Here is a 25,569-nt window from a genome sequence, read left to right as displayed (position 1 = left end):
AGAATAAACTAAGCACATAGGTTTATTCACGTTTTGCTATTTTTTTTTGTTTTTTGTAAAAAGTAAAAAAAGTTGAATGTAATTGATTTATAGAATATAATATTTGTGTTTTTTAGATTTTCTTTTATGTAGTTCTGATGTTTATTATTATTATTATTATTATTATTATTATGTGATATATGTTGGTCTGGTGTTTTGTAAGCTGCTACTGGATGCTTGAATTCCCCTCCCCATCTATCTATCTATCTATGCTTAACTATTTACAGGTAATCTTGCAGGAATCTTAGATCTGCCTGTTGTATCTGGGCCTCATACCTGGCTTGAGGGCCTTCAGAGGAAGAGTCCTCTGAGCCGTAGTCTGGGAACTGTTGTTCTCCACTACGGCGAAGCGCAGGAAGCACATCTCTTCAAAGTGAACGGTGAACTGGAAGTGCTCACTCCACATGGGGTTGAGGGTGTTGCGGTGGATGGGTTTGGTTCGGAAGTGGCAGTTGTCAACGGGCATGCCCAGAACATCCACCTCAATGCAGGGGCTGCCGGCGCTGTTCCCGGGACAAACGTTCTGACCGGAGACAATCTGAGAGGAAAACGAAGACAGAAGAGGATTAATATGTAACACTAGACACTAAGTATGAACAACACTTAAAACTAAGATCCGCTTTACGCTTCGCACTGTCACTAAAATCAAGCTTTTTCCCCATTAAGTTGATGAAAACCAAAGCAGGTCAGAGAAGCCAAACACAACGTCAGTGAAGTCACGCTGACCTTCCAACAAAGACTCTATTTCACCGTAACACACACACACACACACACACACACACACACACACACACACACACACACACACACACACACACACACACACACACACACACACACACACACACACACACACACACACACACACACAGGTTTTATGAGTGTGAGATCATCCCTCTTGTTTATACTGCTGGATTTTACCAGATCGGTGTTCATGATGCTCATAATCTCAACCTCACAGATGACAATAATGATAGGGATTTTATGAAGGCATAATGGTCATTAGCCAACATTGTGAATATAGATATCGACTTATCTGATCGCAGACATTGCTATATTTGATTTTCTCCACATTGCTCAGCCCGATTTTGTTGTGAGCTTCTAAACATTAACTCGAGCCTATCCTTGAGCTGCGACTTTATGAAATACCTAAAAGCACAAACAACTGCTTAATGTCAACAAATTGCACACTATTACACATGAGAGACTGTTCACTTTTTATGCTAACATTAATTACGTCATGACATGAAATTATGTATTTTTCCAGTTTCACTTCCAATGCAGTTAAGTGTCTGCTTCTGAAACTCAGTGACGATGATTAATACGGCACTCTCATTGTTAATGCACATAAACAATGTGCAATGAGTGACAAAGTGATGAAAAGCACAAACAGAATAATAAGTAGTCAGTGCAGAGGGAGGCGTAGTTTATACGTTGTGTGGACGTATTGTAATGCAGTTCCTTTACAAGGTCCTGTAATAACTGGGTGGCCTTCATGACTGTCAAATAATGAAAACACATACAGATCACTGAGCAATAAAACTGTCCAAACAAACCTTAATGGACCTCATGTGAGTAGTTAGGAGTGTATGTTTGAAAGTTTGTCCCGTGATAATGTCGGTGAAGTCATTACAGGTATGTTAATGAAGGCTAGAAAACCGGCCAAAGAAAGATTTTAACGCAGGTCAAAGTGCAAATTGACATCAAATATTAGGGACACTTGAAAAAACAAAAAGGTTCAGTTATGTCACTGAAAATAAGCACTTTTTACAGACAGCATAAACTATTTGCAAATGAAATAGTCTCTTTACTTAAGAAAATTAATTTGCTGCACTCCTGACATTGAAACTGACAGTATAAAAGAAGTAAGTAGGAAAATATTCAGAGCTGAAGGGCACCGTGGAACAAACGTAATGAGCACACTATCACAGGAGACGTTTTTTTCTGATTGATCGTCAATTGTGTGATCTTAACTCACAGTGAGGGTATAGACAGCGGGGCTCAGTTTCTCCACATCCCTCTCCATCGGACAGAACTGTTGGTAGAGTGGACAGCTACGGTCCCACAACACTGCCGGCTTCAGGACGTAGCCACAGCCGCCGTTGGACTCAAACAGAGCCGTGTTCAACTGCATGGGCAGATCTGAGGAAGGAAAGGAAAAGGGAGGAAATAATATTAAGAAGCCATAATAAAAATAAACACTCAACACCTTGAAAACATTAGCAAACGAGAAATTCAAGACAAGAATTGTTCAGTTTGATTGTTGTGAACTGCAGCGATTTGACCTATTTGATCCTTGTGAGTGTCCTATAAACAAAAATTGCATGCAAGTGTTTTCGTACACATAACTGCATGGTCATGCTTTGTAAACACTGCTTCCAAATGGGGGTGGGTTGACATGAGAGATTTAAGAGAATAATAACTTCATCTGCCAGTGTTCAGACAGTGAACAAGGATGACTTCTGCAAAAGGAATGGCAGAGTCAATGAGAAACGAGGAGAAAAGTATATGAAGACAGAGTACGGTTGAAGGAGAAAGAAAGAAAAAAGAAGAAGGGTTGGCCGGACAGGGAGAAGATATTCAGAAAGAAAGATAAGGGGAGGAAAAACAAGCAATGGAGCACCCTGGAGATCAACAATCCCTTAAAAAGAGCATGATGAGAGATAATATTATCTGTCACTTATCAGAGATAGAACACAAACAGACTCATCAAATTTAATCTGAAATGTCTTGTTTTTTCTCTCTGTGGAAAATGGGCTGCGTTGGCTCATCTAGAATTAAAGCCTTTTAGCTGTTTTCCAGAGTTCAGGCTGTGAAAAGCTAACATTATCATGCAGAAGAGGCCCTGCAGCTGTTTTCTCTTACATTACAGGAATAATAGAAGATGATCTCTCCTTTATCTTCCTCCAACTGCTATTTGGGACAAAAATATATATGTATATAAATGCATAACGTAACGATGTTTGCTTGCAGCATCTCTCCTCACCATCAGTCTGATAGTTGAGCGCCACCAGCTGGATGCCGTGCAGCCAGAAGAGCAGAGGGTTGGGGTTTGTCGAGTCGATCCTGGTGGCTGCTGGGTACGTCCTGAGCAGCTGGCACACGGTGTGCTGGATCAGCTTCTGAGAGTAACGCCGGCACAGGCGCTTGGCGGCGTTCTCGTTGACCGAGGAGATGTGGTAGCACTTGGGCGTGCGGATGATGGCGCTGAGGGAGGTGGGGGCGTTGAGTACGGGAGACGTCTGCTCTTCCCAGCTGAGCCGCTCGGAGCCACCTAGGGGGGGGACACGGGGGGAGATGGTTAAAGGCTGTGAAAACCAATTTGTTCAAAAAGCCTTTTGAGGGATTTGTTGCTCAATGAACGGTTCTGAGGAACAATTCAGCAATATTTGAATTCAAATCTGCAGCAGCTTTGAATATCCCCAAACTTGACGTTGATTTCTTAACGTCAGATTTTGAACCAAGTTTTTAGGCACTCGCAAGTTATGAAAAAAAATTCCTGGCAACAATAGGAAGAACTTAGGCAGTATTCAGTTTATCACAACACGAAATTCTGCAAACGACAGCAAGAATTGCAACATCCTCTACGGGCTTGCATTCTTTCACACACAGTCATAACATTTACTTTTAAAACTGTGACTGTCTGGTGGGGTGTCTTACAAGAAATTATCCTCATTTATTCCCAACCTATTTTGGCATATTTTGTAAGCATGTTTTGCAATGCGGTGGTCGTTCAGCTGCATATCCAATCATATCTCCGCATTAAGTTGCACCCATTTTCAAAATATTTCTGAAACACACCTTAAAATGGAACAAAAATACAAATATATCTTCGTTACACACACACACACACACACACACACACACACACACACACACACACACACACACACACACACACACACACACACACACACACACACACACACACACACACACACACACACACACACACACACACACACACACACACACACACACACACACACACACACACACACACCTAAACAGCCACCACCGCTAGGCCATGCATACCTTTCCCAGGGGTGCGGCTCTGGGTCATGACCTCCCCCGTTGTGCCACAGCGTGCGGGAGCTGTGCCAAATATGGACTTCCTGCTCTTTCCTCGGTCCTTCCCTCTGCCAGAGCCGGCCGGAGACAGCGTGGACAGGCCTGAGTTCCCACACACAAGAGGCAGACGGAAGAAAAGTAGTCAATAATGCAACACAGACAGACTGGAGACACCGCGCGCATGACATCAGAACCTCTCAATTTGTTTCTAAACATCCAGAAATCATATTCTCTAAGTGCCGTCACATTCTATCATAATGAGGAAATTGGTAATCTCCCTCCCAGGCGTCACTTTAACTGCATTTGTTTGAATGAGCACAAAGGATCAGTCCTAATAGGACCAATGATTTTAGGCTATGTATATTTTGCAGGGTAGTTATATGATCCATAAGTTAATACCTGAAATCTGTTGGAAAACCTATAAAATGCAACATAGAAGCAGATAAGAGGATCTTCTTTGCAAATGTGTTGTTGTTATGGTCATGTAATGTGTTTCATATCTGTGTGTCCTTTCCAAAAGATAGTTGGGATGAGGAATGTTCTACATGTTTGTAGACATTTTTAGAAGTGGCATGTCCGTATGCAACCAGCTCAGACAGCAGCCACCAGTGTGCTCTCTGTCTGAATATGGCTGTTTGCCCTGCCTTCTCTTTCTCAGATCTCAGGTCCCTGGAAACCGTAAACAAATAAAATACCAGTGGAAATACAGGCACGTTTATAAGGGCAAATGTCATGTAACGAAAAGAGGAGACACGCAGTGAAGAGGACACTTGAGAGAGGAAAGAGGAGATAACAGGATGATATTTAAGGGACAAAAGGAAATATTTGAGATAAATGGTATCATGGAATGAAGATAAATCCCAATAAAGATGAAAAAAGGAGACATTTTATGAGGGTACGGAAAGCAAAGTCAAACATCCTGAACCACGGAGAGTATTTTCACATATTTCAAATTAAACACACGCTAACTATTTTAAATTTTGACAAATTGCTTATAGTAAGACAGTTAAAACTGGGAAAAGAGGGAAGTGACACATGGCAAAGGCCCATGATCAAATTTAAATCTGGGCTATAACTATACTCAGCTAGCAGGGCATCCCAAACATGTCCTTAATGTACAGTATAGAACAACTGCTGTTTGTTGTGCTGGTCTGGACCTGCAATTTAGTAACCATATCTTTCCCATGGGGACAAAGGGATTCGTCATCTCTGTGGGTGTCCAGTGTGGGAGAGGAATGGAGTGAAACACTGAGATATTAAATATTTTGCATCGACAAAATTCAAAAACACGGGGGGAAAGGTTTGACCTCTTAAATATAACATGGGAGTGGATTAGAGTGGAACCAGACCGAAAAAAAGGACTTGAAAATGATAGCATGTCAAAAGTAGAAGAGGAGAGGGTGGAATGAAAGATTGTGACAGGAAATAAATCACTTTGAATCCGTGTAGGAGAGAAGGAAAAGGAGAGGGACATGCAGTAACACAAATGGATGTGAAAATAAAAAGTATTCTCTACCGGGGAATTTCACCGCCTGGCAGTAGATGATGAGGTCGGACAGCTCCTGGGCAATCTGTCGACTCTCCTTCTTGTTCTGAGGAAGGTAGAACTCCTCTCCCAGCTCCATGTCAAACACCTACAGGTTCAGGTAGACACGGGACATGAACAACACGGTTAACCTTTGACTAGAAGACACATTGATGTAGTATCGGAGCAGAGGCTGAACTTCACATAGAAGATAGTTTGGGTACATACTTGACCTCCTGAACTTCCTGCTGTCCAAATTACAGTAAATAAAACCAAAACAAATGACTTATAAGGACTGGCTTGAAGTCGGTAAAAAAAAACCCCACCAGCATTCTCATAGCAGCTATGAAATTGGCTTCTTTTGGGGGATATTTTATAATAATAGTTTCCTACCTTTCCTTTGCTCTGCGTGGTACTATCAGACTTCTTCGTCCTCTTCGGTATTTCATCAACAGGTTGCTCTTCTTTGTCTGCTGAGCTCTTCCCCTCTGGCTTGTCATCCAGGATGTTATCTGTTTAGGATGTACAATTAATTATAGTAATGTGTGCAGCAGAGTGGGTCTGACAGAGCACACATTCCTCAGGTTTCGTGGGTGTATTAAAGACAAACAGGTGAATATGCAGCGCAAATCAAAATGTCATGATATTGAACCATAAAAATCTACTTTTTTTTCCCTGCATTCTGATCTATAGGATGCCCCTGGTAACTAACAGTGGGTAGTATACGTGATGAGTGATGTTTAGAGTGGCAAAATACAATAATTTATGATAATCCAAAGTGGTTCTGCTTTTCATCCAGAGATTTGTTTTAGATGACTGTGTTTGGGGGCAATTGCAGAATAATTATAAAGAGAAAAGCAGTCCTCAACATTCCTGGCTACCTGCAGGGACCAGGAGCAGGCTCCCAAGCAAAAGCACACAAAGCCCTCTCCTTGTTGAAATTCAAAGCAATGTCTATCAGCCGTAAACAGGAGCAACAGTAGGGAGTTCTTCCCTTTGCTCCCTTTCCTCCTCCTCACTCACAGCAGCCAAAAGCACAAAAAGACACACATCAGCTTGGAAATGCAGAAGCCTTTTATCACAGGAAACTTGTTTAATTCCTGACCGTTGGAAGCCCGTCGTTTAAAAAGAGGGCTTGGCAAAGGAGTTGACCCTGGATGTCACCCTGTAGACAGTAGCCAGAGGAGTGAGTTGAGCCAGACTGTGACTGGAGGGAGCTACCGTCAAACAACAGATGGTAGCAACTTGACAGCTCAGGGCTCAAATGTTTGCATTTACTGAGCCAGCTGAATTTAAGTTGACGCATATAGAGTCAAATGGAGGCAGTACAGCGTCTAATTTAATTAGTCAGGGATATCTTGCTAAGTGTCTGATTAATGATGTGATATTTGACAGAAAAAAATTAGCAAAATGCAAGCACCCTGGTGGTTTGCATAGAAATGGTTTCGGAAGGTCTTTGACCGGTAAGTTCTTCCGACAAGGACAAGCAGAGGGCAGGGATCGGGAGAGATCAGTGCTGGGACTGCGACCGGGAAAGGGTAGTTTCCCCTGGTCTGTTGTTTAGTGCAGGGGCAGCGTAGGGCCTGAGAAACCAGATGGCTTTGTTTTGTTTCCGTGATGAGCCTGCCCAGTCACTGTCGAGGTCACAGACAAATACAGTAAAGACGGAAGGAGGAAGGGAGGTGATGCCTTTGTGGGAGAAAGAGAAATCACGCTAACACTGATTGAAATGATTTTTTTTTTTCCCCAACCCACAAATCTAATTTTGATGTCATCATGATTACCCATCTCTGAAGGACAGCCTAGAGATAGGTGGAGTGGTCCCATCCTGCACTGACTCTATGTTTTGCGTTTATAACACACATTTTTCGTCATAATTCCTTCAAGGTTGTGGCAAATATACTCGAGGGTGTGTCTTGATGCAGAATGTTGAAAAATACCAAGTAAGGCAAACACGAAGACACACGCACAAACAAAACACAAGCTAAAAATCACGATTACTATTTAAAAAAACAATACATGTAAACACTGCCATGGTAACTGTGTATTCATAGTGACAGACTTTGTATATTTTTTTTAGAATGCTGGATACACAGAATGCATAACGACAAAATCCTGAGAAAAAATTGCTGTAGCAAGCTGGGAGTTAAGGAGACTGCATTATTGCAATTGCTTAATGGTGATAAAGCAGGTGTACATCACAACGAACGGATGAAATCCATCCATTGTTAGCAATATATACGATAAATATGCTTAGACGTGATCCTAAAAATATTAGTCAGTTCTTACCATGCACGATAGTGCAGCAGAAAATAACCGGACGCCCATAAAAAGCAGAAAGCTAGCAGCTGTTAATGTAAAGCACATACAGGCATCAGTCTATAGCAAAGATGCAGATCACTAGTGCACGTCTACATACCAGTTTTTCCTTTGTAGTTATTTTGCAGGGGTAGACAACCACAGCATTTGCATTTGCAACAATACCACATTTCCTGATAAAACTATATTGAGGGGGCTTTTAAATTTCCAGATTCTATAAGATTTCTAGATTTTTAAGATGTTGAATAAGCGATAAAACAACAGCTACCACTGCAAAACTAAATAAGATGGAAACACTGGTACATAGAGAGGCGCATCAGACCCGTGCATTTACCTTCCAGGCCATACGAGGCAGTAGAGGCTGTGAGGACATCAGCTAAGTGGAAAACAGGCACGATAAAAATAGAAAAGGAATGGAGTGAGAATAGAGTAGCAACGCCAAGGGAGACTTGAGTATTAAAAACTAAATAGAGACAGAATAAAAGGTGTGGACAGAAACTGAATCAAGGGCTAAAACATAAAAATCGACATACCGTATACTTATGTGGTGTTTTAGCCTCAGAATACATCTTCAATTGAGTTTTTGTGTTAGTTTTGTGTTTTTGAAGTGTGTTTCCGGTGATCATAAACCTCATTGCAGTTCTCCTTACCATCTGATAGCGACTCATAGTCATAGTCGTATTCGTCTTCTTCTTCTTCTTCCTCCTCGTTGGTTTGGTTGCCAGGCGAACCAACCCCTGGTGACCCATTACTAGCCTGGGCCTGCATGTGGGCCAGCTGGTGAGCCTGTAGAAGGATTCAAATACTGTAAACAAACTAAAGAAAAACAAAAATGTTGCAATGTGAGAGAGTAAATGCGTGGGAGAAGAAGTGATATTTATAGATATGCCTGCATCTGACATATAATCTATATCTAGCCATTACCTGTAGATATAAAAGCTCTTATCCGCAGATAATCTATACAGTGTGTATATACTGAAGCACATTATGTGTGCTTGGTAAACGGACTGGAAATGGTTTCATGAGGTGAACATTTGAGCACATCTATTATTTATGTGGCAGCACTCGAATCAACAGTGCTAATGTACTAATGCTAACTGCTAAATATGAATTATGTAGTCAAATATGTGTGGACAGGATGCCATTGGTTTTTCTTAACCTTCTGTTTGAGTATATCCACTGGGGCCTGGTGCGCTTTGAGCTTCTTGTTCTTGAGGAGGATCCTCCCCCGCAGTTGCAGCGGCGACGGCAGGTGAGGGTCGTCGCTGAAGTCACCTTCGAAGAGGAAGCGCGTCACGAGACGCTCCCCAAAGACAGTCTGATGGACAAATATTCAGAACATGATCTAATCTGAATCAGAAAATATCAAACAAACACCTCTGTGAAAGTTGGAGTCGAAATTTCAGACACAGCTGCTGTAATACCTTGAAGATTTCAGCCATCTTGCGTTGCTGTGGAAGGGAACAGTGGTTCTCTATGGACAGAATGACGGGCATGTCCGAATTGACGAATGCGGCCCGGTTAACTGCTTCCACCACATCCTGGAGGAGCATGGCAGAGATTTGGTTCTTAGAAACAGCATTCCAAGTCAATTATGGGACAATGAAACTCCATCCAAACCAATACTGGGATTTACTTTAACAGCCCTTAGATATATCATCAAATAAAAAACAGGTTTGAGGCTCTGATCACTCCAACACATGTGATGTGACCTAACACATCACATGTGTTGGGTTTACTGAACAAACAGAGTTTCTGCCTGGAATGCTTTAGTCAAAATAAACATATCATACAGCAGAACTATTGTGTCTGGCGATATGCCTATGTTGTGGGAACGTTTGCCAAGGAAACCATGGAAGCCCTGAGAGGTAAGTGAGAAAAACAAACATGTTCTGAGTTATTTTTTCTTTTCATCTGGCAAAACCTTTTTTTCCACCTGTTCCACCAATGATTCATTTTTTTGGTTTCAATTTATTTTGCAAATCCTATTTTCATCTGTTCTTAAGTCATAAACACAGGAGAGAAAACAAATTAGATCTGACAGATTTCTTTTTCCGTAAGGGCTTCCGTAGCAAAGAGAACCACTGATTGATTTTTGTAGGGTTTTTTCAATCAATCAATGGACATCTCATTTCTGATTAATGTATTCACATGCATCTCTAACCTTGAAGGGTATTTTAGTGGTGAGAGTATGTCCATGGTAAATGACTGGCATGCCATCATCTCCATCCCAGCAGTCCAACTCGACGCTCCTGCAGCCTTGCAGCAGCACCTGAGAAACGACATTAAACAATCAGACGGGAACACGCAAAATAGGACCAGCTCAAACAGGCGAAAGCCTCACTCACCTGACTGTACAGCTCAACAGAGGACTCTCCTTTAAGCTGGTGTCCAGTCAGATAGGTGTTATGAGAAGACTCAATGTAGTAGTATGACAGAGGGTACTGCAGCTCTTCTGGGTTAATCTGGGATTCCTCATTACGAGAGGCAAAGTTCTCCTTATCCATCAGGAACCTGGTGTAGAGAGTGGGATGTTTAGATAAAAACACATGACGTAATTGCACCGATTACAATTAGCAAGCAATCACAAAGATGTCGAGCATCTAACTACGTTTTTTATTGGTTATTAATTCAGTTTATACTTTAATAGTGTTTCAATGCCAACAGTTATATGCAATGTACTTAGATATGTTTCTCTCTATACCTTGCAAAGCCTTCAAATGACATCCAGCCCATTTGTCTCATGCTTGATGAGGGCTCAAATCTCTGCAAGACAAAAGCATGAAATTACCATCATTGATACAACAACAGTCCATTTTCTGTCCTTACGTCTGATGTTTCTTTCATCCATATTCTCTCCATTCATCTGGTCATATTCACATCTATCTACATAAGGAAACTTCTCATCCTTCTCCCTAACCTTCCAGACTCTACCTGTATAATGCTGAGAATCTCATCGTAGCTCAGGTGCTCTCTCTGACAGTTGACGAGGAAGTCGTTGAGCTGAGGGATAGCCAATCCTAAGACGCCTAGAGACGCGTTTTCAACTCCTGTCCCGTTGGTCACGATGCTGGCTGCCGCGATGGCGTCCGAGATCTGCCTCTGGTTGTCAGACATCTGCTGCCTCGTCCGAATAAACAGGCCGAGATCCGAACCATTGCGGGTTAATAAGTCTGGAGAGGAGAAGAAGAGATTAGGCGAGAGTAAAGGAGGAACGATGGGGTGCACGTGTGTTTGACTGCTAAGAACATATTAAAGAACGTGTTTGTTCTTTTACCGAGGTCCGGCTGAAGCCCTGTGTCTCGGTCGTCTATGCTGAGGTTTGTGTAGAGAGGAGCGGACTCTGGACTTGAACGACTGCAGGGGACAGCAAAGGTGTCAAACAGCTCCTTCAGGTCCTTCCTGCTTCGGATACTGTGGACAAAAAAAAAAACAGGCTTTTTGAGAGTCCCATCTGCAGAAGTTCTGTTCTTCCCTTTGGCTTTGGCTGAGCAAGTGGGAATTTAAAAGAAAACTGCTCGGCAGCTGATGAGAGGATACGCTACAATCTGAGAAAAGTAGGACTGGAATGAGAATAATCCACTGCTTATCAAAGACAAAACATTGCTTCCTTTCAGTTGACAGGGGAAATATTATGGAAGCTAAATATTACAGACGGGAATCCTTGAAATGATATTGGCATGATAACCTTGAGAAGCTTTTGTTGACTTCGTTTTAAAATACTGTCCTCAGCTGCTATTGATGAAAACATTTATATAACAAGAGGGAGTGAGATGGCACAAATGTGCAGAACATATACTATATGTATACACTGTACATATCAATGCATCAGGTCACAACTGAATGCCGGATGATTACATATAATCATAAAAATGTGTTTGAGTCTTTCGTCTTGGACTGCATGTTGCTTGGCTGCTACTACAGTGCACAAACAATGTAATACACAACGTGTAGACTTATATGTGGTATCTACCTGAATGACTTGAACAGCTCCACAAACTCGATGAAGCTCATGGTGCTGTCAGAAATCATGAGATTCTGGAAGCCTTTGAAGCAAGCTTTACCTCGGCCATGCCACGACCTGCTGCTCCACGCTCTACAACCCACAGAGGAAAAAGGTCAAACATTTTAAGTCAATAAGTCAGACCTTCCCACCTCCAGTCTTTGTATAACGAATGCTACATACCCAGGCTGTGCCTTGGCAGTTCCTGAGAGGATTGGAGAGGATTGTGGGCGGGAATGGTTGGACCCCGCCATGCTGGAGGAAGATGAGGATGAGGAGGAAGAAGAGGCAAGCAACCCAGGGCTTTTATTGGATGAGAGGGAGAATGGTCCTGGGAAGCTGTCCTCTGTGAAGGCAAGGAGGACCGACAGTGAGTAAAAATCACACAGACAATACAGCGCCAAAAGAAATGTCATGGGAAGATTATTTTTTTCCTAAAATTAGGTTTTGTATAGTATTTTGGGTTATTGAAATATAACACCTTTGCTTGGTATACATCCTCAGGTTTCAGATTCTCTTGTTTGAATTAAAATAGCTGTGTAAAATGTCACCTGGATCCTCTTGGTCGATGCTGTCAGACTCCGGTCCATTTCGATAAAGTGCCTCCTTACAGCTCCGTGTTTTCCTGGAAACCATCTCGTCATCTGTGGCATCCCCACTGTCTCCCTGCGTCGGTTAAACACAAGGAACTATTCAGTAGCAGAAACTATATTTGTGGTAGTCGGTAGCTGATATAAAGACTAAACTGCAGATTAAGACTGAAATAGCAGCAAACAGGGAGCTGTGAAAAGGCTCTTAAACATTTCAAACCAGTGTATCGGAAAGACACTGAAATTTTGCCCGCTCATGTACTAACCCTGACAAGGACCTTCTTCTTCTTCTTGGTTTTATCATTGATGCTCAGAGGGCTGTTTTTCTGGCCACTAGGTTTCTCCACTCCGCCTGTACCCATGTTCCACCTCCGCCCACCAAACAGCTCAATGGCATGAGCTAGTGTAGGTCCTTCGTACCTTCCATCCTCCTAACAGACAAACACACAGTGACAGACGACATGGACAGGTTTAGCTAAGGATAAATCATGTTTTAACTTCAAACACATTCTTTGGTGCCCTCTTTAAATTCATGCATTTAATTCAAATTTGTATTGGAAGTACAGGGATTGTCAAGGAAACATTATCCAGGTCAGAGGTTACCTGATACAAGCTGATATACTGTTTCCTCAGCCACTGCAACCTTTGGTCAGGAAACTTCTTCAATTTTCTGGTTGCATTCACCAACTCTGCCAGGCCTTTATAGAGCATCTGAGCCGTGTTGTTGGGGGCCACAAAGTGCAGGAGTCTAGTGGGAGATAAATATTTAATAAAGAGCTAGGTGTTTTAGCGATGCACAAGTGTTCAAAAAGGGGATTTCAAAGCTGGGCTCTGGTGATACCAAGACACTGACCTGTTGTCGGTGGTACTGAGACCATAGAGGAGGCTGAGGCCATTTTCCTCCACCGTCATCTGGCTCAGTTTGTTTTGCAAACTTACAGCATGAATGTCGACCCCCGGATGACCCAGGAACACTGCCTGTACGTTCAAATCAACAAATGAACATTATGAATGCAATGTAACTCACGACTATGATTAATCCTACAAGATGAATTATTATTCTTTCAATGCACGGTTGAGTTTTGAGTAGTAAATGACCAAATTTGAAATAATACTATCAATGTTAATTTAAATAAAAAACATACATAACATATGACTTCAATTTTTTTTAAATATAATAAAAATGATGAATTATTAAGTTTTTCACTGTGTAAATATATATATTTATTTTTCAACAAACCTTCACCACTCCAAGGTCCAGAAGGCCCTCTGCTAGTCCTGCCACTACAGTCTGTCCTAATCCCAGTGGTTGCTCTGTGGGGGAAGCCCCTCCGCTCTGAGGGTTACCTGCCATAAACCAACAGATTTACGATATATTTGACATGTAGTAAAGGCATAGGAAATTGAGCAGTTTGTGCAACATTTACAACCACATTTTTTTTTTTATGTGTTACAAAAGACCTGGCACTTACCTACCCAGGATAAACACATTTAATTGATGTTTAAAACAAAGTAATGACGCAGGAAATAGGATTTTTTAAATCATGGATTTCCATTTGTTAAGAGAGGAGGAAATGGGACTTGTCTTCCTGAGATATAAACACACTCATCTTAAATCGTACTTATTACTTAGCAGTTCATTCAAGCACACTTCGATAATCCTTTAAGAACAGTGGTAAACTGTCTTACTGCTGGAATATATATATATATATATATATATATATATATATATTTATATAAATAATTGATTCCATGAACCAATGGTAAAAATATATTGATTTCTTTAAAATGATATGTTTTAATGACAGACACTCTGTCCCAGTTTACCCCAGGTGAGTGTTGTGTTGTCAGGTTGCAGGCGCAGCAGACAGCGAGCCGTGAGGTGGCTGTCCTGGTCGTAGTGGATGACTGTAGCCCCCTGCAGCAGAAACTGGTGAACGTCAGGTTGCAGGGACAACACGTACCTAGAAAAAGAAAAATACAAAAAGAAAATGTGGATTGTCTGTTGACCTATCTATTTGTGCTCGTCTGTGTGAGTGTGTATCTCACCAGGGAATGAGCTCAGTGCCATGGCTGAAAGCTCTGTGCGTCTCCTCAGTCCCCTGAAACTCCACCTCTTTCACCACTGCCTCGGACGACAAGTCGCCCTCCGAATCCGACAAGTCCCCCACCATGAACCTAAAGATGGGTATCAAGAGCAGAGAGATTCAGTGTTGCGTCAGGAATTAAGTTGTAGTTTAAAGTTTTAATTCTGATCAAATCTGTAAATCACTTTCAACGTTTCAGCAAGTGAGGTAAAGCAGTTATTAGAAAACAAAAAGCATAGTCAAAGTAAGAACTGGCATCTACAGTAAGACAGGAAAATGTACTCAAGCAACAAGCAAAAGCATCATGCATTTGTCATTTCACATCCCTGCCTTCTACTCTAATGTGTTGACGTTAGGTGGTAAGAATCAAACTCCTGACACTCTTATAACCACTTACAAGACGCGGTTTGATTCTGACGATGTCCTAATTGAATGGCAACTAGAATGGAAGAAGGGGACAGAGAAGGAGGGGAAGGTGAATAAAGAGCGGACAGAGAGGCTTCAACACAAGTTCTCAAGTGGAAAGAAAAATAGCAAAAGGAGGATGCCAGTGGAAAAGATCAGGAACACAGGAAAATAATTCCGAAACCACTTTGAGTAAGAAAGTGAATAATTATCTGCATCCCACTGCAGCTCAAAAGAAATGAACACTATACCCCGAGCCAAACTGAAACTGTGAAGCTCCTCTGTAAAATAATATCTCAGAGTCAGAGAAAACTGTCCAGAAACACAGGTAAGATAGTCCAGACTTCCTTATTACAAAGACCACAAAATTAATTTTCTAACATCATCGTATCATCTTGTCCAAATTCCAGCTCTTGTCTTGAGCTACCTGCCACCAGGGTGCTGAAAAGTTCCAGAGCTCTGTTCCATCCTGTCCTTCCAGGAAACTAAGTCGTTATCTTTTATCTCTGTGACACGGGAGTTTATGTGAACATCACCTCGTCTCAAACCGTGTTCCTTCCAAACCCATTACTTTGTGCCGAAGCTCACGAAAAGGCAATTTTGCCGTGAAATAAAATGGAATAAATGTGCTGTACTGACCACATATTCTTATCTAAGGAAATTACTGTTTCTTCATCAGGTGGTTTGATGAGTCATGGGTATATCAGACTGAAATGTATTGGGGCCAAACCAAAGTAATATTGGGGAGGCACAAAGCTTGTCAGTCTGCTTTAAAGGAGCGATTCACAAAAAATGTAAGACAGGGATCTTTAATATAACGTAATAAGGTATTATCATATATAGTATAAGGTGTATAATTACCAAAACTCACTTATTTGGGGTAAAATGTTGATGAATTAAATGAATGATTTAGGATGAAAAACTACTCTACACATCACCACACAGAAAAAACCTGTTTTGCATTAAAACCAGAAGCCCAAATACAGAAATGCAGTTAAACGCATGTAAACAAAAAGTGAAAACAGCTGCAGCGTGCAATGAACTGATACATGAAGATGGACTTGGTTAAATGCCATGTGCCATTTGATCCTGTTATGTATGTCTCATAAGCTTGGTCACAACTTGCACAACATCCCCCACAGAACATCCTTCAGCTTGATAGGCTCTTGACCCTGTTATAGGAAACATTCACCCATCTAAACTATTCTTAAGCAAGAGACACATTCCAGAGTCGCTCTGTGGCACCTGCCGCACTCTGAAGGAACTATGTCTTTGGGGTATACTTATGTAAAAATATGGGGGAGAAAAGGCACTGACTGATTGCGGCAGCGGTCCCTGAAGGAGTTGTGTCTGGATGTGAGGATTGGGCCAGTAGAAGAGGGACTGGTCGCCTCATCAGGATCCTCTGTCTCCAAACTACGATTACAAGATCTGAGGAGCCGAAAGAGGAGAGAAAATATGTCACAATTGTGACTTCATAGTCTTGTTTTTTTTTTTCTTTTTCTTCAAGGATGTATCATACCTGATAATCTGGAGGATGTTGCTGACGGTAGCTTCTTTCTCTGGGACGTGTAGTCCATCTGGACCTGACCTTGACATGAAGTTGTGCTGGCCGCTGTAGTCAGAAACAAACTAAAGGACAGACAAAAGAAGGCAGGATGAGTCCAACTGTTTAAGTCAGTTATATGACGTGTGTATGTTTGTGAATGCTTGTGAGGGTTAACTGTACTTCTATTGAGTCCTCTGTATTATCTAGAGGTGGTTTTAGGTTGATGATGCTTGCTGTCCCATCTAACGCATCACTCAGCTCCTTCAGAAAAACCCCACAGAATGGCACCACCTTTGGTGTAGGGACAGGGTAGAGAAAAACATCCCATTATGGCTCTGAAATAATTTCTTTCCAGTTGTGTGAACTCTTATGTGACAAATTAGACCATTACGTTCCCAAATGTCGCAAACCTTAATAAATAGTAACCCACCTTGCATCCTGGGATATTAAGAGCTCTCGTCACAACCTTCTTGTACTCGGAAGAAGACTCGTGCTGAGCCATGGCGTCCTTCAGGCTCCTCATGGTCTCGATGTCTGATTGGTCCATAAACTGCCACATCTTCAGCACCTTGCGCGACCTGGAGGACAGAGGACATTTCAAATGTCAGAGATTTTGTGTGTGAGCAGGTTTTTTCTTTTTATATACTGTGCACAGTATATGTGGATTTTTGAGTTGGTGACTGTGAGGGCCCACCTGAGTCCAGCCAGGAACTCCATGACGCCGTTGTAGTTCCCCATGTTCCAGCAGCATTTAGCAACATGGACCAGGTAGGAGAAAACTTCTCTCTTCTCCTCCATGGACCCGGCTGTCAGGATCAGCCACGTCACCCACGAACTCACCTGCACAAGAATTTTATAATATTACAAATAGTTACTATGAAATAAAAGATCATTTAAAAATACTTTTGAAAGTGTGTATATATATAAAATACTACAAAAAAAGGTTGATTTAATGTGCCAAAAATGACAATGTGTCAGTGTATTATTACAAGGCGGTTACAGAAACTCTGTATTGTGTGTGGTCTGACTCGTGCTCATGTCATCTTTTTTTAAGTCTGGTATGGCAAGCTGTTACTAAAGTGGTAATGTATGCACAGGACTGTGCCAGCTGGCCACACACTGACGCACACACACACACATAAGGGAGAATGTGATCAGATATGTATCGGCTGCTCTCCGTCTCTGCACCGACTGCCCTCCAGCACGCGCAAAAAGACGCGATGGAAGAACCAGATATGCATCAGGGTCAGCTTCCTTTTCGCATTCTCTGCAACCGACACACACACACACACACACACCACCACGCACACACACTCTCTAAATACTCTCACAATACAGGAAAAGATCAGATTTCAATCTGGCCTCTTCTTACTCTCTAGTGTCTGTGCCTCTATGCGTTAAAGCCTCATGAATGCATTCACACACATAAAAAAGCACATGCACACTCAAACTCCCTAAAGCCCTCGCAGGCGGTAAAAACATCCCCCTGGCCCAGAGATCTATTACTGGGTTATGTAAGGGTCTTAAAACCCCACCACAGTCTGACTTCACAGGAACTAAATAAAGCCACAAAAACACACAGACGAGCTGAAAAACATGTAACAAAGTACTCATTCACATGTTTTGTCTGAGGTTGTGATGAAACACTGGTAAAAATGTGTGTTTGTTTTTTTTTATTGGCCCCACTGACCTTTAAGTGGATTCATTCACAAGCAAGCACAGATATCAGAAAAAACACTACCCATGTACAGTACACAGAGCCATTACCGTTCACTATATGAAACTATGGATACTCACGTATTCACATCACACACACACAATTTAACACAGTATATACAGACTTCTTAGATACGAGCTTCTACATATACATACTTCACTTCATAAACATATAATTTACATTCTTTGATAACATAATACACTTCATATGTCCGACTCTAAATAATCTCAAACTCACTTATGTTGATAGTGTTATGGTTTGCTAAGTTTTTCTCCCTATCCAATATGAGTGAGAGCACACCAGCGTATGCATTCCTCCTGTGTGATAGAAGGATGGGCACGAGGAGGGCCGAGGGTTGGGGAGGCTACGGTGAAAATGTAATCCATCCCCAGATGGAGATTAACTGTCTCCTCTTACAGGTTCTCACTAACGTAACGTCGTTATTTACTCAAAGTGAGAAATATGTAAAGATAAAACTCAAGTTAAAGTTGCACCACTTTTCCTACAAATACCAACTAAATCAAATTGAATTTCAACGTTTATCCTGGACCTCGGGGTGGAATGGCATTTAGCCACTTTGCTGTCCACTATCGGAACAAACTACCGACAGAAATTAAATCTGACCCTACTGTAGCGCCTTAAAAAAGGAAATTGAAAACCCACTTATTTTCTATTGCTTTTAATTAAGCTTGCCTTTTTTTTTTTTTTTGTTCTCTATTAATGTCTTCTTATATGAACCTTTGTTTTGTTTCTGTAGGTTTAAGCTGTTTTACTATTGTAATTGTCTTTTTTTATATTATTTTATGTTGTGTTATTGTTTCTATTGTTTTATTACTATTAAAATTATTATTATTGTTTTATTTGATCTCATTTTTATTAACCCATTTTATTTATTTAATTTTATTCATACTCATCATAAGGTCCATTTAGTTAGTTTTTGCCTGCAAATGGGTTTTCGGATCACCACAGATAAAGGCGTTTTACACAGGTGCCATCTCTTCTGATAACAAAAAGTGTGTTCTCTGTTTGTACGAGAGATAGTAGACAGGATATGAGTACAGTGAAACAAGCTAAAGTCGTGCATAGCATTTCCTCACACACACACACACACACACACACACACACACACACACACACACACACACACACACACACACACACACACACACACACACACACACACACACACACACACACACACACACACACACACACACACACACACACACACAGAGAGAGAGAGAGAGAGAGAGAGAGAGAGATAACCGGAGCTAGGTACAAACTGATCCCTCCTTTGATGTTTGTGTCCATCCGTCTGTCTGTCTCCGTCTGTGCGAGTGTTATTAGTTAAACTATGAAGGTCACTTTCTCCTTGATACAAGAATTACATAACCAAGGTTGACAGAGAACTCCGACAAAGTCAACGCATGAACACATCCTGTCACAGCTAAACACTCCAACCCTTCCACGCCTCCAAATATTCTCTTTCCGTACTATCCTTTTTAACTGCATAATCCCTCACTCCCATACATGGCAATTCAAATTTGAATTTACAAAATGTTGGCTGTCAAGTGTGAGGAAAGAAATCAGTTACTAAAGCTAATAATACTTTTGGGAACATAGTTTAATTTAATAAAATCGATACTTGAAATCCCTGAAAGTGTTCCATTTTATTTCATGAATTATTTGGTGTAAAATATGTTAAATGCAAAAAAAAGCCTTGTTTTGTTTAACCAACAGGCACACGAAACATTTTCAGTTTTCAAACAAAGACAACCAAAAATATGACTAGACTAGTGAAGAAGAATTGAAAAGGTTAGCACATTTAGATATTTGACAAAAGGCTGTCCACAAACCACAGAGGAAAGCATCTCTCCATCAGTATCTTCGGAAAGCGCCACCTTTAAAGTAGGTGTCTACACAGGGAAAATCACTGTTGTCATTTGACTCTTGTTCCATTGTGCCCATATATGGCTACAATGCACATTTGATTTTTGTGTGTCTCTCCTCTCACCGACTTAAAATGAAAACCAGCTGATGCGAGAGGCATGCAACTTAAAGATGACATCATCATTCCCAATCAATCTCACCCCCTCTCGCTTTCTCTGTCTCAGCAGGGCAATTTTGTGATTGTTTATCCTCGAAGTCACTCACCATAAAAGACACAAGGCCTGGGAGAGTAACTTCAGCCAACTCGCATCACTGTGAGTGAGCGTGCACGCTTGCTTCTGTGTGTGTGCGCTTGTGTACACGTGGTGTCTGTATCAGTCATGAGCTGATAGGTTGGTATGACTCGCGCTACGAATACCACAACGCAAACCCGGCTGAAGGAAAACACAATTACTGGTCTGCTTTGCTCTTCAACCTTTTTCACATTCGTGGCATATCGCAATGCACACATTCTTACTGTTGCTGATGATTTCATCAAGGGGAGGTCACAAAAGGTCACCCAAGCACTATTTCCAACAATATTTTCCCGATAGATAAGAAGTGCTCTCTTTCAACATGAATTAACATCTCCATAAAGTCTAGATTCAACTATTCCACATAGTTTGCTGACTGGCATCCCCGATTCTCAAGTGATCTCATTTAGATTTAAATCCTGTCGTAAAAACTGAGCTTGCGGGACACAGGCTGACGGTGCAAGGTTACTATGATAAATCACAGCCTTTAAAACCCTTAAAGGTCACATTGCCAGAAACTATTTAGATAACTGATCGATATGAGAGAAATCATTTAAGAAAAGCTAATCCTAAACACACACAAAGTTTACACAACCAGACTCCTCACCTCATTGAACCGCGCCACCAGGTCCTCCACAGCGTTGCCTCGCTGAGCACTCTGGGTAGGCAAGGCGGGCACCGACAGCGAAGCCTTGAGGTTTGGGTGGCGTTTGGTTTGACACTCGGGGCTGCCCAGGTCTCGAGTGAGGAAACAGAGGTAGTCCAAGGGAAAGACCTGCAGGGAAGGAACAGACCGGTGAGTTATTATTACTGCGAGCATCGACATAAACTCTACTGGTCATTTTTCCTCATCCACCCGGTACAGGAATGCAATAAAACTAATATTTGGTCCAAGATAAGTGCGTGTCCTCCCACCCGTTGGTAAAGCTGCTGCTCTTGCTCAGTCAGGATGCAGGCGATCTCCTCGGGGAACTGGACAAGGTGGCGGATCTCTGCCAGTTCCTTACTGATCCCACTGACGCTGGGAGGAAGAGTGCCGCTGCTGGTCATACTGTTGGCCAGCTGACGCTCTGGATGGACAGAGGAGCACACGGAAGAAGAGAACATTTTGAATAACTGATGCTATGTTTTTTCACATGCGATATCACAAACTAGCATTTTAATGACATAATGACAGAAAAAAAAGGTGTAGAAGGTGGAGAGTGAAGGGTTAATGGAAAGAGGGGAGAGTGAGTTGCCTTTAAGTACACAAGGAAAGCAGAGATGCTGATGAGAGCTGTTGTTAATACTAGAAATGGAAGACCAGCAATTGCTCTCACAATTTATACCATGAATAAATTTTAAGCCTCAATTAAATGTGCATCTTTTTCAGGATTACCCTGAATGTCTTGAGCCTTCTAAATCCCAGCATACCACATCCTCTCTACCCGCCGGCCAGCCAGGAGAAGCCTGCACGCTTCCACCCTCCATAAGTAAACAGCATTGATCACCTGCCAGTTCCTGTGTTTGGATTTAAGTTGGGTCCATTAGTCTGTCTGTTTACACGCACGCATATGCAAACCTGTCCTCATCTCTGCTAACAAAGGACTAATGAACAGTTTCTACACTGGCGCTGGAGCTGACAGGTAGACATACTGTTCATCGTCGGGATGAATGCTACGTAAACCGACAGGCCTTTTCCACCACGTGGGCTCTTCCTGGAATCATTCGAGGGACTCCGAGCATTTTGATGGCAGAAATGTGCAGAACCCATTTTAATGACTGGGACTATCAGGGTTCCACTATTGAATGTTGCTGCCTGGTCAAAGCAAAGGCTGCACCTTGACATTGTACAGCATTCATTCCAACAGAAGCACGTAGTTGTTCCTCATACCAATACAAATGGGGAAGTGCCAGTTATTGCCAGCATATTTTCTCTGCACAATAAGGCACATAAATCAGTTTAGCAGTTAAAGTGTTAAACTAATGAGTTATAGAATGTGTGTGTATTTATATAAAAGGAAGGAGATGTACATCAAAAAGATGTAACACTAGGAATTCTACAGAATCTGTCTGGTCACTGTCATACATGCAGGGACCTAACCACTGCCTACCCACATATGGAGGACACACACTTTAACGGTGTCCTTGGTAACCTTTGAGATGTGTAACAGGTAGCCACGGCAACAGCAGTGACTGCTCTACAGGAGCAAAACTTGCTTATTTACACAGTTTGATTTGTGGATCCAGACTCACAGCTCCTGATGAACTCTCAGTGTGTGTGTATGTGTGTGTGTGTGTGTGTACACACAGGATATGAACACAGACAGACTGAGCGTAAGAATCATTTTAGAACAAAAAGACGAGAGAAAGGAAGGGAAAGACGAGGAAATTGAAGATTAAAAGAACAACGTTGTTTAAACAGAGAGGAAAATAAATCAGTGAAAACGAAGATAGAGGGAATGGAAGGGAAGTGAGAGAAAATGAGAGCAGAAGAGAGATGAGAGAAGAGGACAGATATAAGATCGAGAGGAAGGAAGGGATTAGTAGTATAAGTGGAAAACTTGTAGTTTACACTATGCAGCAGGTGTGAGCTATCTATCACAGTTAGAGAGACAACGTAATCCACCAAATCATCTAAATGTCCTACACAGAGACAGACCACAGGTTATGAATTATGGTTAATTTATAGAGTCCAGATCTAGAGCACATTTTTTCATGGACATATTTGATTAAATGAAACAGAAAATGAAAACTTTTTGAATTTAAAAAAAATGGGAAATGTGTTTCAGAGAGCCCAACGAGAGCTCATTTGCTTTCCATAAAATGTACCCAAACTATTGGTAAATTATTACCATTATTATTAGTTTACATTTTAGTTTTCATGTTTACTTTTTTAAAAAACGTCCTTTGCTTTTGAAGTGGAAATGGAGACACCTCAAATTAGTGATATGAATTTCATGACCATGCTCATGACATCAATCATTAATTTATTCATTCTTTAAACTGAAAACACACCCGCAGACAAAGCCGTTAGACAAGGCAGCGACAAAGAGGTCTTAAGAGATTCTGAAGAAGGAATTCAAAGCAAATGCGCGTTGATAGAGGTAACAGAGAAACCCCACACATGTTGACAACAAAGAAAACCACTGTTACATCATTTATAATGCTAATTCTGAGTGGGGTTTTTTGAGAATGTCTTTGGCACTGTTTTGTGTCAAAGTGATGGCTCCAAAATGTAAAAAAAAATTAAATAAAATGCATTAGATTATTTTTTAAATGTCCTTTATCTTGTATTATTTGTGATATCCTCAGCGTGTGCCTGCAAAGCTTCACAGAAAGTCTACAATATCAGCACTGACAATGAAAAACTGTGATAAATAAACAACGATGACTTGAGATAGTGCGATCTTGGATTTCAATCATGGTGTATCTAATATAATCTGTTGTGAGAAAACGGCCCCTGACCTCAGAAAGTTCAGTTAAGAAACACTGATATGTAATATTGAACATGCAGCACTCCTGCTGTGAAACCGGGAGAACAGGAACCTGAGCTAATTGAGCGTATTCTCTCTGTGATTTTTATGCATGGCCTTACTCATGTGTAATGCATGCTGCTTACAAATACCCCACAGGTGTGTGTGTGTGTGTGTGTGTGTGTGTGTGTGTAATGGATCCTTCTGGAAATGCGGTGGTGGATGGAGTACATTGGCTGAACATCCTTTTTAACCATTTTCATGATTCTGTTTTTAACAGAATTCCATTAAGAGAGACAGGAAATGCAGATATATGTGTGGATGTGCATATATATATATATGTGTGTGTGTGTGTGTGTGTGTGTGTGTGTGTGTGTGTGTGTATCATTAATGTATGATATCTGATACATTCTTAAACCAGTTACTGTTCTGTCCCAACTAGCACGACACTAGGCAGGGTTTTTCAAATGGATATAAAATTAAGTTAATTCTGGCTGGTTTCTTCAATGCTGCAGACCCACATTGCCGATTTTCCCATTGATCCAATTCCTAAAAAATATATGTGGGATTTATAAGGATATTAAATCTTTCAACGCTGATTTGAGGTTAGTTTTGTTAATTTAGTAAATCAAAAGCTTACATATAATAATCAAACGAGGGAGAACCTTGAACAGAGACCCCGCTGCCTTTTGTTGCCGGCCAAGTTCACACATACACTCACTGTTCTCACAACCATGTTTAGAACTGATGACATCTTCCCTACTGGAGTATGTAGGGCACGCAAAACAGGTGCAGCACAAACAGCCTGGGTCGAAGGACCGTTAACAAATTAGCCTTTTGAACCTATAAATATCATCATACGTAAAATACTGTCTATTGAAAACATCAACAGTGTTATTATTTTTTTTGCGGGTTCGGGTGGAAGATTAAACTGTCCTGCAACAATCTGAAATCTGATCTACGGTAGTGTTGCATCACCACATGTGTAACTCTGTAACACAGTGTATTTTGATTGGTTACTTAGGCTGTCAAAATATTGTTCGGGCAACATTTAAAATCTCTATATACTGAAATATAATAGATTATTAAATAATTGGACCACAATTATTTCCCTTTGGACCACAGAAAAACAATCAGCCCGCTTTGATTCAATGGCAGTAAACAGAAACAACATCATACACACTTGTGCAAATAAAAAGTGGCAAACCAACTAGCACACACACAGCAGCAAACATTAGTGTAGGAAAAAAAAATGGCATCAGATACACAAACAGAAGCAATAAACATTGATCTGTCTGACTGATGACAACACAGTTATCACAGGGAGTTTCCCTCGTGGATCAGATATGCACACGGAACCCCGTGCAGACATAAATATAACAATTGGGTTGTTCTGACCTTTCTTCATTAGTGGGCGGGGCTATGACAATAAACACGATGCAGATAAGGAGGCCGGACTGATTAAGCAAGAGGCTCTTTGTTATGAACCCAAATGTCAAATTACAGCATTGGCTGTGTCACATAATTGAGTCAGTAAATCTGAAGATTTCAAGATTTTTAAAGAAGCATGTAGTTCAAAGTCTCTTCATATGAGAGTTATCAGTTATCTATGGCATGAATGAGGCC

The 25,569-nt window shown here is 41.3% G+C and overlaps 1 protein-coding gene across 2 annotated transcripts in view; it reads right to left on the bottom strand.

The window, feature by feature from the left end:
- The window catches only part of plce1 (phospholipase C, epsilon 1), a 70,991-nt gene that overhangs the window by 6,051 nt on the left and 39,371 nt on the right, over positions 1–25,569 (bottom strand). For both annotated transcript variants that reach the window (XM_084040512.1, XM_084040513.1), the window contains exons 9-39: positions 21,404–21,558; positions 21,096–21,263; positions 17,283–17,428; positions 17,019–17,166; positions 16,769–16,879; positions 16,562–16,671; positions 16,357–16,470; positions 14,597–14,725; positions 14,375–14,511; positions 13,788–13,894; positions 13,401–13,525; positions 13,151–13,295; positions 12,814–12,978; positions 12,509–12,623; positions 12,141–12,303; positions 11,928–12,050; positions 11,232–11,368; positions 10,889–11,127; positions 10,659–10,720; positions 10,303–10,468; positions 10,119–10,226; positions 9,379–9,495; positions 9,114–9,272; positions 8,605–8,740; positions 8,289–8,330; positions 6,029–6,147; positions 5,627–5,744; positions 4,075–4,212; positions 3,026–3,313; positions 2,018–2,181; positions 316–577 (exon numbers count right to left, since the gene is read on the bottom strand). In XM_084040512.1, the coding sequence (XP_083896638.1) occupies positions 316–577; positions 2,018–2,181; positions 3,026–3,313; positions 4,075–4,212; positions 5,627–5,744; positions 6,029–6,147; positions 8,289–8,330; positions 8,605–8,740; positions 9,114–9,272; positions 9,379–9,495; positions 10,119–10,226; positions 10,303–10,468; positions 10,659–10,720; positions 10,889–11,127; positions 11,232–11,368; positions 11,928–12,050; positions 12,141–12,303; positions 12,509–12,623; positions 12,814–12,978; positions 13,151–13,295; positions 13,401–13,525; positions 13,788–13,894; positions 14,375–14,511; positions 14,597–14,725; positions 16,357–16,470; positions 16,562–16,671; positions 16,769–16,879; positions 17,019–17,166; positions 17,283–17,428; positions 21,096–21,263; positions 21,404–21,558 (4,416 nt within the window). The remainder of the gene's footprint in view (positions 1–315; positions 578–2,017; positions 2,182–3,025; positions 3,314–4,074; positions 4,213–5,626; positions 5,745–6,028; positions 6,148–8,288; positions 8,331–8,604; positions 8,741–9,113; positions 9,273–9,378; positions 9,496–10,118; positions 10,227–10,302; positions 10,469–10,658; positions 10,721–10,888; positions 11,128–11,231; positions 11,369–11,927; positions 12,051–12,140; positions 12,304–12,508; positions 12,624–12,813; positions 12,979–13,150; positions 13,296–13,400; positions 13,526–13,787; positions 13,895–14,374; positions 14,512–14,596; positions 14,726–16,356; positions 16,471–16,561; positions 16,672–16,768; positions 16,880–17,018; positions 17,167–17,282; positions 17,429–21,095; positions 21,264–21,403; positions 21,559–25,569) is intronic.

The sequence above is a fragment of the Eutrigla gurnardus genome (genome assembly GCF_963514095.1).
Source record: "Eutrigla gurnardus genome assembly, chromosome: 22".
Classification (NCBI taxonomy): Eukaryota; Metazoa; Chordata; class Actinopteri; order Perciformes; family Triglidae; genus Eutrigla; species Eutrigla gurnardus.
The sequence above is the reverse complement of the archived record's forward strand: the minus strand, read 5'-3'. Positions and strand labels throughout refer to the sequence as shown.